Below are 12,913 nucleotides of genomic sequence, written 5' to 3'. Positions count from 1 at the left end.
AACACAACTATTTATGGGTCCAAACATAGATCAAAACTCTTCTTTCCTTTGCAGGTTCTCAGCTAGATTATGATTTGCATTGGGCATAGTGACTTATTTGTTTAGTATCTTTGGCAGTGGGTACTGAAATGAGAGCAGGAGCACTCTGAGTCCACGTTGCGTATCCAGTTGACCATTAAATGGCAGCAGGAACATTTCAGACAGATGTAGCAGCATTTGTCTGAATGTTGTAACAGAACAAATTGGTCCCATGCTGGGACATCTTGACTGCTATGTAAAAATTAATACAGCAGAAAAATTTGCAATTGACTTGTTGTTCAGAGCTTGTCTGTTAGCGAGGTATTTCTGGAGTTGTGTCAATTACAGGATTGGAGAAGGGAAGAAAAGATAGGAATTTGTGAGTTTTTAAAATTACCGAATCACAGCAATTTATGCGTTTATTTAGGTAAAATACATTTATTCTAATGCATTTTTGAACCACGGTTCATAAATTATTCATTGCTAGAATTAATTTATTTACTCCCCATTTGGAACTTTAAAATCTCTCTGTGGAGGTCTTACACATACTGAGCCTGACCGTGAAAACTTGTTTAGGCTATTGTTTCTGTCAGCAGTGACTTTCTTAGTTTTAGCCAAGGTATTGCATCTCTGTTTCAGAAACAGTAATTGTACCACTCTTTATTGTTATCAGAAATCTCTAGGAAAACAGACTATATTGAGCATACATCTAATGCATTAAATAAGTCTCCAAAGAGTCTGTTCTATCACACTAATTTTATCTTAATGTCTTGTTTTATGTCCTAATGTAATGCCTTCAGTGCATCGGCTATTAAATGTGGCCTGTCATTTTTAATAGGTAAAATATCATGTATGCTGTCAGTACTGTAGAACATACTGTTTATGCTGTCTCTTTTTATCTAACTGAAAATTCTCTGTGTTGTTACACTGTACTTTATTCCCCTCTCCCCCGAAAAAAATTGCTTTATTTCCTTTGCAGCTTTTTTTTGACGAGTTGCCTTTTGCACACATAGAAGTATAAGAGGAATGCATCCAAAGATGTCTTTTTAAACCATTCCTGACTTCTTTGATATTACTCACATGCACAGAAATGTGTATGCATACAATAATTGTGGAAGAGTTTTTTAAGAGGTGTTTTGTTTTTTTGGGGGGAGGAGTGTTAATGTAAGGCCTTTTGGGCTAAGTGTAATTAACTTCTGTTTTAAGAATAAAAGACCAAAACTTTTTAAAAACTTGCTTGGAAATTTTTGTGGCTATTATTTGTTTAGCCAAATCAGTGATGTCTTCAGTTTTTAATCTTAGTTTACTGTGTTACAATATTTTTGTTGTGTTTTGTGGTGCTTGATTCACAAATAATGAGATGCGTTGAAGCTTTTCATTGGCCTAAGTCTTCGGTTGTAAATGCAATTTTTTTGTGTGGGTGCACAACAAAAAGAAAGTATTGAAGACAAGTCATGGAAGTTGCTTCCAGGACGGGTGATGCTGGACTGAGAACTACTGGAAGTTAAGCAAAGGTGCTCCTGTGTGAGATTCTTCCATTTTGTGCCCGAATCCTGACAATAAAAGAAACCCTTTATCTTTTGAAAGTCCAGACCTTTTATTGATAAAATTGTTCAGGCCCTCAGAAGAGCGCAGTTCGTTTTCAGTTTTACAGTTAGTATTCTTGAGCCTTGAAGAGGTTTTCTGCTTGGTTTTCTTCCAAAGACTGGCTCGTTTGCAAGGCTAAAGAAAGATGGTCCCAGAAGTGATGACTCCAACACTGTAAATTGGTTACTAAAGCAATTAGGGGGCAGCAAGCTTTCTGTGCACAGTTTTTAGATATATTTTACAGAAGCTGTGTTAAGGCACTTTACGTGTATTAATCCAACCCAGTCACATTACAGACATTTTGGTTTCCAGTGCTCGTTATATATTTAGAGATGGAAAGTTCCATGGCTCATTGGTAATATATACATTATATTCACGCAGCCTTTTGGTTTTTACCTTCCCCTCCAAGAAGGAAAAAAGACTTTCAGTTTATGGGTCTAACAGCAAATGCAAGAAGCTTTGCCAGTCAGCTCATTGATTTTGTTGGCTTAAATGTCAGCCAGTTTAACCAGACTTGTACTGTGTTTTTTCACTTGGCTGGTGAGAGAACAGAACCTTTGATAATTAACATGAAGCATTAGTACAACCTATCTAATCTAGGGAGATATAAAATACAATGCCTTTATTGATATTTTTTGTTATTTGATATTGCTACTGTATACAGGAGAGAATATGTGTGTACAGTTTAAAACATGTAATCTTGCTGTGATTGCTTCAGTAAAATTTTCTGAGTCCAGGAGAAAAAAGGCAAGTATGTGACAGGAAAGAGGACTACCAGATTTAACCCTTTGGCAGGCCAGGGGGAGGTTGTTCCTTTCAGTGGTATAGTTAAATACGCAGAGTAATGATTCTCATGTTTGTTTTCATTTGTTTGTTTTTAAACATAAAGGTTCTGTGGTTTTGTTTTGATTTGTTTTGATATCTGTACTTCATTACTATTTAAAGGCAAAAGGATTATTAGGGGGAGGGAGAAAAGGAAATGCATTCCTAATCTAAATTAAATTAGGACAGGCCAATTTCCATATATTTCCTCTGTATGCAAAAGTTCTTCCAGTTGATGGTCTAGATCAGGAGCTGAATATAGATGCTCTAATTCACATTGGGAGGAGTCTCTTTGCCTACATTAGGTAGGAAAACCAGCATGTGATAAGAAGTTAAGCTTTATGAACACGTTTGTGCTTCCAGTTCTCAGTAATTAATTGGTTGCGATCTATAAATACATAAAAAGGAACCTTACCATAGAAGATTAATTCCATATTGAATATTGTCTTATTCATAAAAAGGAGGCTGTGAGGGTCCTTTTGCCTTTTTTTTTTCTGTTGCTGGGAGGTCAAACTAGGCACTGATATTTGACTTCATGCTTTTTTTTTTTTAATCAGTAACAAGGGTCTTATTTGTTAGATGTTGCTTCTATCTGTGTGATGTCAGTTCTTTGACCAAATGCAGCGTAAAAGATAACTTTTGAAGTGGTTCTGCTCCTAAGCAGAAGAGAGTCTAGTTGGCTAGTCACGTTGTTTCTAAAGGCTGAGCATGGAAAAACACAGTAGAATTATTTTTTTTGGCCTGATGTGAACAAATGCAAGTTGGAACAGATGCAATGAGTAAGATGCCACTTGTATAATCTATTCTTTTAGAGTGGAATTGTGATTGTAAGGAAGTGCATCTTTATTAGATGTGAATTTTACAAGTACTCAAACTGTTGGTTTATGATCCTAGATGAATTAGCCGTGTATTTCACAGTGTGATTAATTTTGTTCTGTATTTGATGTGCAAGATGTTGGTGTCATCAGTAGCTTTTTTCTTTTCCTTTTCCAAACTCAGGTAGATCGAGAACAGTTTAATAAAAGCAAACTACAGAAAGCTGTTTTTCTTCTTTAAATTAAGGGGACAATATCCTTGACAGGTGTTTCCTGTTTCTGTTTTTAATTAATGTTGTTTTCATTGCTCAGAGTTTTTCAGACTTCTCTTTCTGACACAAGCTTGGATTATCACCTTCAGAAATACTTATTCTTGACTGATATGCATCTGAAGTTATTAATGCAGCCAAAAAAATGAGTGACACATAGTTTATTATGTGCTTGAAAATAACAGACACGCAACTGGTGTAATTAAAACGCTGGTGGAGAGTTGAATGATCAACTGCTCAGCTTTGAAAGACACGGGTGGATGATGCCAGGGATTTTGAGAATCACGAAGAACCGCAATACCAAGGACTGCATGAGAGAGTGCCACGGTTCTTGCTGTTCTTGTTCCTAGTAGTGCAGACAGTTTTTATTTTTCAGTCAGTAACAGCATACTTGATTTTTCCATCTTAGTTTCTAAAAAATGTAAGTCTCAGTGGAATCTTCAGATCTCTACCAAATTGCCATACTTGTACCGTTTTTCACTTTTTAAAAACCATCTTCACCCAGTTTGGCCCACTGCAGTGGAAATGTACTAGGTTGTACATTTCACAAAATCGGACTGGTGCCCCTTTTATGTGTTTGCCTCCTTCGATCCCACGAGCTGATGTTGAGCTACTGGGTGAGCTACTTCGGACTGGCCATGCTGCTGTCTGCTTTCTTTTAAAGCCCCTGCTGGTGGCTTTAGTCCCGTAGCAATTCTTTGAGGCTTGTCCCATGTCCATGCTGTTGCTATAGGCTGCTGGTACTGAAGGTTTCTGGACTTGTCCTCTCCTCCCACTTCAGCTGTTGTCTTCAGATAATGTGTTTTTCTAACTGCCTTTAGATGTTTGGGAAGCACCTCACCCTCTTGTAAAGCAGCTTGTAAAAACAGCCAAGTAGCAACTTCATTGTGTGCCTAAGTGGAAAAGTAAATTTTAAAATGCTTAATCTCTATGTAGATGCATCTTAATGCAATTTAACATCTGGAAACAGAAGAGTCAGCACTTAGTCTGATCCAAAGCTTATTGAAGTTCAAGGACGGGTTCCCACTGACTTCAAAGGGCTTTGAATCAGCCAGATCTTGGTGAGCCATCAGTGTCTTTGACCCTCCTGAAATAAACCAGCTAAAATGTAAGCTGTTAAATATTTTCATTGCTTCTGAAAATTTCAGCTGAATTTGTTTAAGCTTACAAGGATTAAGCACATAGCATATGCTAACTGCATATAAAGACCTGCATTCCTTTTTTTCACTTGAGTGTGTCGGGGGCTGGGAGTTGGGGGGACAGGATTTTAGCTATCAGCATCATAAGGCCTCTGATTTTTGATGAGTGTGGAATCTAGATATTAATACAGAATGTAAATATTTCAGTATGTTTGTGCTGTATATCTAGGGTGCTGTGGACATCTGGTTTGGCCAAACGAAAAGTGCTGTAGTACAGGCGTTGTGGGAAGGATGGGCCTGATACAGACAAAGGGAGCCAGAACCCACGTGTTTAAATCTGATTTTACCTAGATGATTTAAAAACTGGGGAGTTTGTTTTTAGAAATGCACTGTAGAGAATACATTTAAATGACATTGAGAGGGAAGTGGGAGTTTGAGGCTGTTGAAGCAAACTGAGCTAATGACAGTGAGCATTGAAAACTTTGTTGCTGGTTCTGAGGAGGAAAAATGTGTATGAAAGGTAAATTTTAGTACAGTTTGGAAGGATTTAATAGTGGTGCTTCTAACGATGAAAGCTGGGAGTTCAGGGTTAGACTGGAAGTCATTTGTAAGAAGGAGTAGTTGCTTTAATACATTGCTTCTTCCTTGATTTCATATCAATTTAAGGATTGAACAAATGTCTCTGCTAGCTTTTCTGGGTTGTAACAGATAGTACTGTATCAGATTGCCTGTCCTCATTCTGTCTGCAGAAGACTAGAATTTCCATTAGCTGCATTCAAGTTTATGCATCTATCTGCTATGACCTCTCAAATATTTGTTTTGGATGCAATTTGGAAATTCAGAGTAGATAAATCTACAAAACAGAACAGTCAAGTCATACAATCAGTGGTTTGGGTTAGAAGGGACCTTAAGGATCACCCAGTTCCAACCCCCTGCCATGGGCAGGGACACCTCCCACCAGACCCGGTTGCCCAAGGCCCCATCCAGCTTGGTCTTGAGCATCTCCAGGGATGGGGCATCCACAGCTTCTCTGGGCAGCCTGTGCCAGGGCATCACCACCCTCATAGTAATGAATTTCCTCCCAATGTCTAATCTAAACCTACCCACTCTTAATCTAAAGTCATTATTCCTTGTCCCATCACTACGCTCCCTGACACAGAGCCCCTCCCCAGCTCTCCTGTAGGCCACCTTTAGGTACTAGCAGGCCACTGTCAGGTCTCCCCAAAGCCTCCTCTTCTCCAGGCTGAACAACCCCAACTCCCTCAGCCTGTCCCCATAGGAGAGGTGCTCCAGCCCTCTGATCATCCTTGTGGTCCTCCTCTGGACTCTTAGTAAAGGAGAGGCCTACATTTACCACCTTATCTTCATCTCTTTTCTGCTGGTGGCTCTGTTCTGGGCTCTGTTCTAAAGCTCCAAAACAAAAATAACTGTGCACATTCATCTCACAATTACTAAAAAATTAGGGGAAAATTGTCAGTCTTACTGCATCTTTCAAAGTCAAGTCCTGAACTTGCTAAGAATCTTGGTAAAATTGGTGCTTCAGCACTCCACGAGCCCTTCTGTAACAGGAGGAATTTTGTAAGTATAGTTAACAAAATATGTACTTTTATATTATCTTGAGATTTAGAATCTCTTGGATTTTCTAATTTGTGTCTGTTCATTTGTATGTAATGTTGTTCAGCAGTAGATCTTCTTTTTGATTAGAAAATTGTGTAGGCTTAAATATTTGCAAGATTAAAAGCCAGGAACAGCCTGTTTCCATATAAAGGCATCTGTTTTTTCAGTTACTGCCCAAGTGGAAAATTGGAAAGAAATTGTTGTGCTTTCAGTTAGCTTTAGGGCATTACATAGCTAAAAATTCCATGTATCCTTTTTGAGAGTAATACATGTAGGGAGATGCAGGCTTCAAAAACACTGTAGGAGAACCAAGTAAAACCACAAATGAAGAATGTGCCCTGATATATATTTTTAAAGACTCAATTTTTAAGAAGAAACATAGGCTAGCATTTTGAAAAAGTTAAACACAGAAACACAACAGTCTCAAATAACTTCTTTAGAGCAGGTCCTGAACAGGAAAAGTTCCCTTGGAACATGCTCTGAGTTCAGTTTCTTAACAATAAGAATATCCTGCTTTTGAGTGAGAGGAGATAGAAATTATTCATGCTAAGGTGTGGCTTTATTGCATGTACAGAAATGCATTAAAAGAAGAGTGCAGTTTGGAAACTGCTGGCCTAACAGCATCTCCAGAAGGTTATTTTTCTTCTACGTGTCTGTACACAATGCCTCTTTCTGCCTACTACTGTAGTAGCTGTGGCTGTCTAAGGTGTTAACCTTGTTGTGTAATCCACCTCTCCCCTTGGACACCATTCCTTCTTTGTCAGTGTTTGTGTTGTTCGTATCAGGCTGTTGGGCTCAAATCCCAAAGGTCATCTCTCATCCATCCCTGTGTTACTTACTGTAGCGTGCAGTGTAGACTTGTGATGTTTTAGGGTGCATAGGCATTCTCCTACCTTCAACAACCACTTCCAGTTTCTTCCACCAGTTTGTTCTCCTTTTTATTATCTAATATCTAAACAAAGAGTAAGCTACGCAGTTGCGAAGTGTTTGCTTAGAGGGATGTTGTCAATATGAAAGTAATCATATTCAGAATTTGTTGTTCAGTGTAGATATTTAAAGTACTACTTTTTGCATTTCTCTGGAGGAGGACATCAGGGAAAACTTGATTTTCTAATTTTGTATGCGAATTATGCATTTTGGAGTGTGAAGAGGCTGATGGAAGCAGGAGAAAAGATAAGAGCAGCTCAGAAATGAAAGTATGCTGTGCTTGTGTTTGACACTGCCTGTATGTGTGTATTTGAGGCTATGAGCAGACAAACAAGTTCCTGTGAAATAACACTTAGGGTGAATTATCCATAGGGGGAAATGAAAGACAGAAGTGTGCTTATTACAGTGCACCATGTGTTTGCCCTTACATGACAAAGTTCACTTACCAGCTTAGACCTGTGGCAACATGCTTATCTACCTATACCTTTGTTATTATTGCTTCTTTGTTTGCCTACAGTTTTGCACAGAGAAGGTGCCTCTGTTTTGTTCCCAGTTTAGTCTTATTGCCAGACTGGAGAGGAGCATCCATTCTAGCTGTTATTGTCAGGCCCTGGCTGTCATCTGCCTAGGTAGGATTGGGTTAGAGAATTGCATTTGTGTTTAAGGCTTTTAGTGTTGTCCACTTCCTCCTCTTGTGAAAAGGGCGAGACACAGAACAGGTCAGTAACCTGTTATCCTTAAGCAGATGGGCTGAAAGGGGGTGAAGATTCACCATCATCGTCCTCAGAAGGTTTGGTGACAGGGACTGCAGGGGAAGTGCAGTAAAGAAGGCTGTAGTGTGCGCTTGTCAAGTCTTCCAATGACTGCTAATTTTTATTATTGGATTGTGAAATTAAATAGCGATCAAATTAGCTGATAGGTTTTTTTCTTAAGCAAAGATTTTTGCTTTCTCTAACAGTTAACCAAAATTGCAAAAGTGTATGGGCACGTCTCTAGACATTCTTCTCCAGTCCAGTAGAGCTAACTTTGTCTAAGGATATTCATGTTTTATGGATAACTTGCATATTGACTTTAATTTCTTGAAGTCTTCCTCCGTTTTTATGTTAGTTAATTGGTTTAATGATTAACTAATATTTTTTTTCACTTCTTGTTTTTTAATCTCTCTTTTCAGGCTTCCTTAAGCCAGACTTAATATTGATAGAATGAAAAAGTTTAAGAGGAGACTTTCCTTAACCTTGCGTGGAAGCCAGACCATTGATGAATCGTTGTCTGAGCTAGCAGAACAAATGACAATTGAAGAGAACAGCAGCAAAGATAATGGTAAGCATATCTTTTCATTCAAATACCAATTTGATCAGGTCCTGCTTGAGTGAATGGTGCTGGGTTTTTTCATTTTTCATAGCTGCATGGAATTCCTCATCAAGCTTTTAATTTAACTCACATTTGTCTAGTCTGGTTCTTTTAACAGTCTGATATGTTGTCATTTATTGGTTTACTTTAATATGAAACTGTTATACAGCTCTTTATCCAAAGCTTCCTAATTTGCTATTTTAATGTAGTGAGCAGCAAGGATTGTAATGCTCTTTCAATAAACACCTTATTGTATGACTTTAAAGGGTTTTACATCAACTTCATATGGCTTCAAATTCAGTTTATTTCCCAAAATCGTTATTCAGTAATATATTGATAATAATTGTTTAAGTATTTTGAATAAAACTGTTTACATTATCATTGGTGATGTAGTGCACTAGTCTGAAAACTGTCGCCTCTTCGTGTCTTTGAATAGAACTTCTCTTCAACAATATGAATGCATTTAGAAACATCCAGGACACCTATCTTGTTTGTGTATTCTTATTCAGTTCTTTCGCTGATTCCATAAGCGTACTGGCTGCTGTAATATCCACGGGAATGATAATACTGCATCTGAATCCAAGTTGCAGTAATAGCAACTAGAAGAGACTGTGTTTCTTTGTTCTGTTTCCTTGGCTGCAGCATTGAAGTCATATTTCATCTTCTGTGCTGATTAGTATTACTTCTTGTTCTGCTGACATCTAAGATTTTCTCAGGTATCAAGTGATCTGAATTTTTTTCTCCTCACACCAGTAAGTGTTTCTGAATATTCAATGGGAATATTCAGGCAGGACTGGGAAATTTAAACAGAAGTAGAGGCAATGGAATTTGCCCTGCAGACTTTTAAACCCCATCCAAAATCTGTTGCATACCAAACTGACTTTACCTTTGACAAAACAAAACTATTAGTGTTTTTCATTTTTATCTTTAATCCCTGGCTTGTTCATCGCTATTGTCTTCATCATGGGCTGTGCCCGATGGCTTGGAAAATGATGTCTGTTAGAGCTTTATGAATTTATACAACAGATCTACTCCAAAACAATAATTGTAGTATTTTTGCACTAGTATGAATAAAATACTTTGAGACGTTCTGAGCAGTTGTCCAACTTGGTTTTGCTTGCATTAGCCTTTGTTACTGACTCATATTTTCTTCAGACCTCTATCTAATTCTGATAGATTGATTCCATTATATGAATAAGTGCTAAGAATATTACTTCTGTGCTGGGAAATAAGCATCAAAAATTGTCACCAGCATCAGTGAATGTAGTGAACTGGGTTACTGAAATGATTCAGTTGAAAACTGCACCCAGGAAAAATAAAAAGGCTTTGATTTAAACTTGATCACATTCTGTGTTCTAGCTCAAGGTAGAAAGAACACAATAATGAGTTTCTGAAATGTGAGCTCATGCTATCCTAAACCATGTATAACTCTGTTTGTGGTTTATAATATATGAGAATTATCTCAAGCAGCAATATTTAGATGTCTTCTGCGTGTTTCTCAACCAACTTTGACAGACCTAACTTCTCTGAAGATATTTAAAATGTTTCTAGTTACAAATTAATTATTTATCTTCCAATACTCATTTTACTTTGCTTTCCACATTATCTCACTGGCCAAAAGGAAGCTTATATGCCAATATTTTGTGGTATGATACATACTATGTTTAGAACTGCAAGATGTTTTCAATGCCATAATAGAATACCTTTGGATACATTAAAGTGTTGTAGATCTTTTTCAAAGAGGAAGGATAGTAAACACAGATTGTACTGTTGCTACATGTAATCTTTAATTCATTTCTGTCATTTAAAATAGTTTTACTGCCATTTGTTTCCCTTTTCTGATACTTTCACAGTGCTTGTATTAGTATCAGTTTTAACTTTGATCTTACAGAGGTGAACAAGATAGTACCTTGTGTTTTTTTTCCTTCAAGAACTCTTAGAATGTAAGGTTGGAAAAATGCTTGCTGCACCAGCTAGTCCTGCTTTTCTAAAGGAAACTCTTAACTTTCCCACTACTTAAGATATGTTGGAAGGAGTAGTTTTCAGATGGATCACAGGAGACAAGATTTCGGCAACAATTGCTGAAAAAAAGACAGGAAATGAGTTCCCTCTTCTGGTGAAAGATAAGTTAGGGTTAGGTAGTGAACACGCCTTGGAAAATGGTCCTTCAATGGACATAAAAATTACTGACAGAGGAATGCTTAAATGAGAAGGGCTTGCTTCAGTGTCTTTATATGTGCAATTGGAGTGCGAAGAAGCCTGTACTAGCTGTAAATATCAAATGGGGATACATGAGAAGAAGTAGTCTCTTAAAGAGCGGCTTATGAGTTGATAGAGTCATTAGGGTTGGAAAAGATGGCTACGTTAAGATCTCAGAAGTGCGTTTCTTTACTGCGGTAATGCTGATCTGAGAAGACAGGAGCAACCTTCTCCCCTAGTTTTGCTTTTAAGAGGAAGAAACTGCACTTCTACCCTGTGGAATAGAGAAACACAAATGTGACCATTTTGCAGACTTTGGGTCTGGTCTTGAACTTAGAAAGCACACTGTAGTAAGCAAAAGCAAGCCAATATCTTCATCTATGGAGAATCGAAGTCCAGGGTACAGACAGTCTTCAAAAAGTGGTTCTTCATATGCAGTTTAGCCAACTCTCTTTCCCATGCCAAAGGCAAGGGTAGAACCTAAATACCAGAGGCATTTACAACAGAATTTTCTTCTGCTGTCGTGAGTTTTGTTTTGTTTTTATTTTTTTCTTCCTAGAGATTAACCTGTCTTGTCTTCTGTCATTCCATTCTGATGGCTGTGTTCACTGAAAGACATTTTTTATACAAGCCAGCTTTTTTTCTTCCTGAAAAGTGTGTTCAGCTGCACCTTAGAGACTACATTCATAGAAATCCACTTCTGTGCTGACCTAGGATCCATACTCATCTCTGATTTTTCATGTGTGTCCTGTAAAATCTATATTTGAAAGTTACAGTTCAGCACTGTGATTCCAGATGTAGATGACATGCACATAATACCAGGGACCCTTTGTCACAGTTGCCCTTCTGAAGTAGCCAGTCTTGCTCAGCACCCTCTCAAACTTTTCCTCTCCCAGAACAATTGCCTCTGATTCCAAGTAGCTGCCGCTCTCATCCATAGACCTACCTTGTCATTAGCTCTAACATTTGAGTGGGTTGTTTGAAGATTGGTTTTAGAGAACATTACTCCTAATGTAGAACAAATTGTCCCATTTGTAGTTCACAGATGTAAAAATAGATGCGTAACTTCTGATTTTTTCGCAATGCATTGATACCACTGAATCAGCTGACCTTTTGTATGCAGTCTCATTTCACACACAGCCTCCTTCATCATGTTATGTCAGTACAGTCTCAGCATGCAGCACTTACCCATCAGCAGCAAAATGGGATTAGCCGGGATCAACCCATATTGTTCGGTGCAATAGCAATGCCGTAGCACAGAGCTATTGCACTGAATGTGGAATAATCAACAGTATTCTTTCTGGAACACCATCAAATTACTTTGTGACCAGAAACCTATGTATGATTAAATCTGCCTTACAAATTACATTCATCATAATTGGCTTTTGGGTGTGAAAGCATCACATAATCAGATGCATAAACCGTAAAAGTAGAGGGACTGATGAAATGCCTAATACACATCTGAAGCCTTATGAACTGTGGGCTGTACAAAGGATACTTTGGGGTATTTTGTCATCTGAAAACAGCAGCTTTGTCATGGTCTCTGATGTTTTAACATACAAAACTAACTAGTTGGATTTGCTGTTTGTTTTTTAATTGTCTTGATTCAAGCACAATAACATTTTGCTGGCTTGTTTCTTTAATTTTAGGTTCTACGTTAATATATGTATTCAGATTAATATTAAAAATACTAAATGGTAATTTGTAGCACTTGACAACTAAATTTGCTCCTGAAATTTTTCCTTGCCAATGACATAGTAATGAAATTTGGCTAGAAGTAACATCCAAATCATGCATATTTAAAACCCAATTAACTGTAAAATTTATGCAAATGCTTTAAACACATATTCATATGCTCTCTAATGAAAGTGAAAAATCGGGCTGTATTGTCTAATATTATTAAATACATTACCATAAGCTCCAAGCATGCTTTTAAGATTAATTACAAGATATGTTCATAAATACATCCACAGCTCTTGCGTTAATATATAAGTAACAATTTGGTTGGAAAGCCATTATATAATGCCTTTTTTTTTCTTTATATATATTTATGTATGTATACATACTTGCTAAAACAAAACAAGTGAGGTTCTGATGGAATTGACTTCATGAACTTCACAGAATCATAGAATAATATTTATCTCCATTTAGTCTGTTGTAGCTCAGTCGT

At 37.5% G+C, this 12,913-nt stretch overlaps 1 protein-coding gene across 4 annotated transcripts in view; it reads left to right on the top strand.

The window, feature by feature from the left end:
- The window catches only part of CDK17 (cyclin dependent kinase 17), a 94,138-nt gene that overhangs the window by 26,490 nt on the left and 54,735 nt on the right, over nt 1-12,913 (top strand). For all 4 annotated transcript variants that reach the window (XM_068668703.1, XM_068668718.1, XM_068668702.1 and 1 more), the window contains exon 2: nt 8,366-8,514. In XM_068668703.1, the coding sequence (XP_068524804.1) occupies nt 8,397-8,514 (118 nt within the window). In that variant the 5' untranslated portion in view covers nt 8,366-8,396. The remainder of the gene's footprint in view (nt 1-8,365; nt 8,515-12,913) is intronic.

The sequence above is a fragment of the Anas acuta genome, chromosome 1 (genome assembly GCF_963932015.1).
Source record: "Anas acuta chromosome 1, bAnaAcu1.1, whole genome shotgun sequence".
NCBI classification, from domain to species: domain Eukaryota; kingdom Metazoa; phylum Chordata; class Aves; order Anseriformes; family Anatidae; genus Anas; species Anas acuta.
Note: the sequence above shows the minus strand (reverse complement) of the source record. Positions and strands in the feature narration are given on the sequence as shown.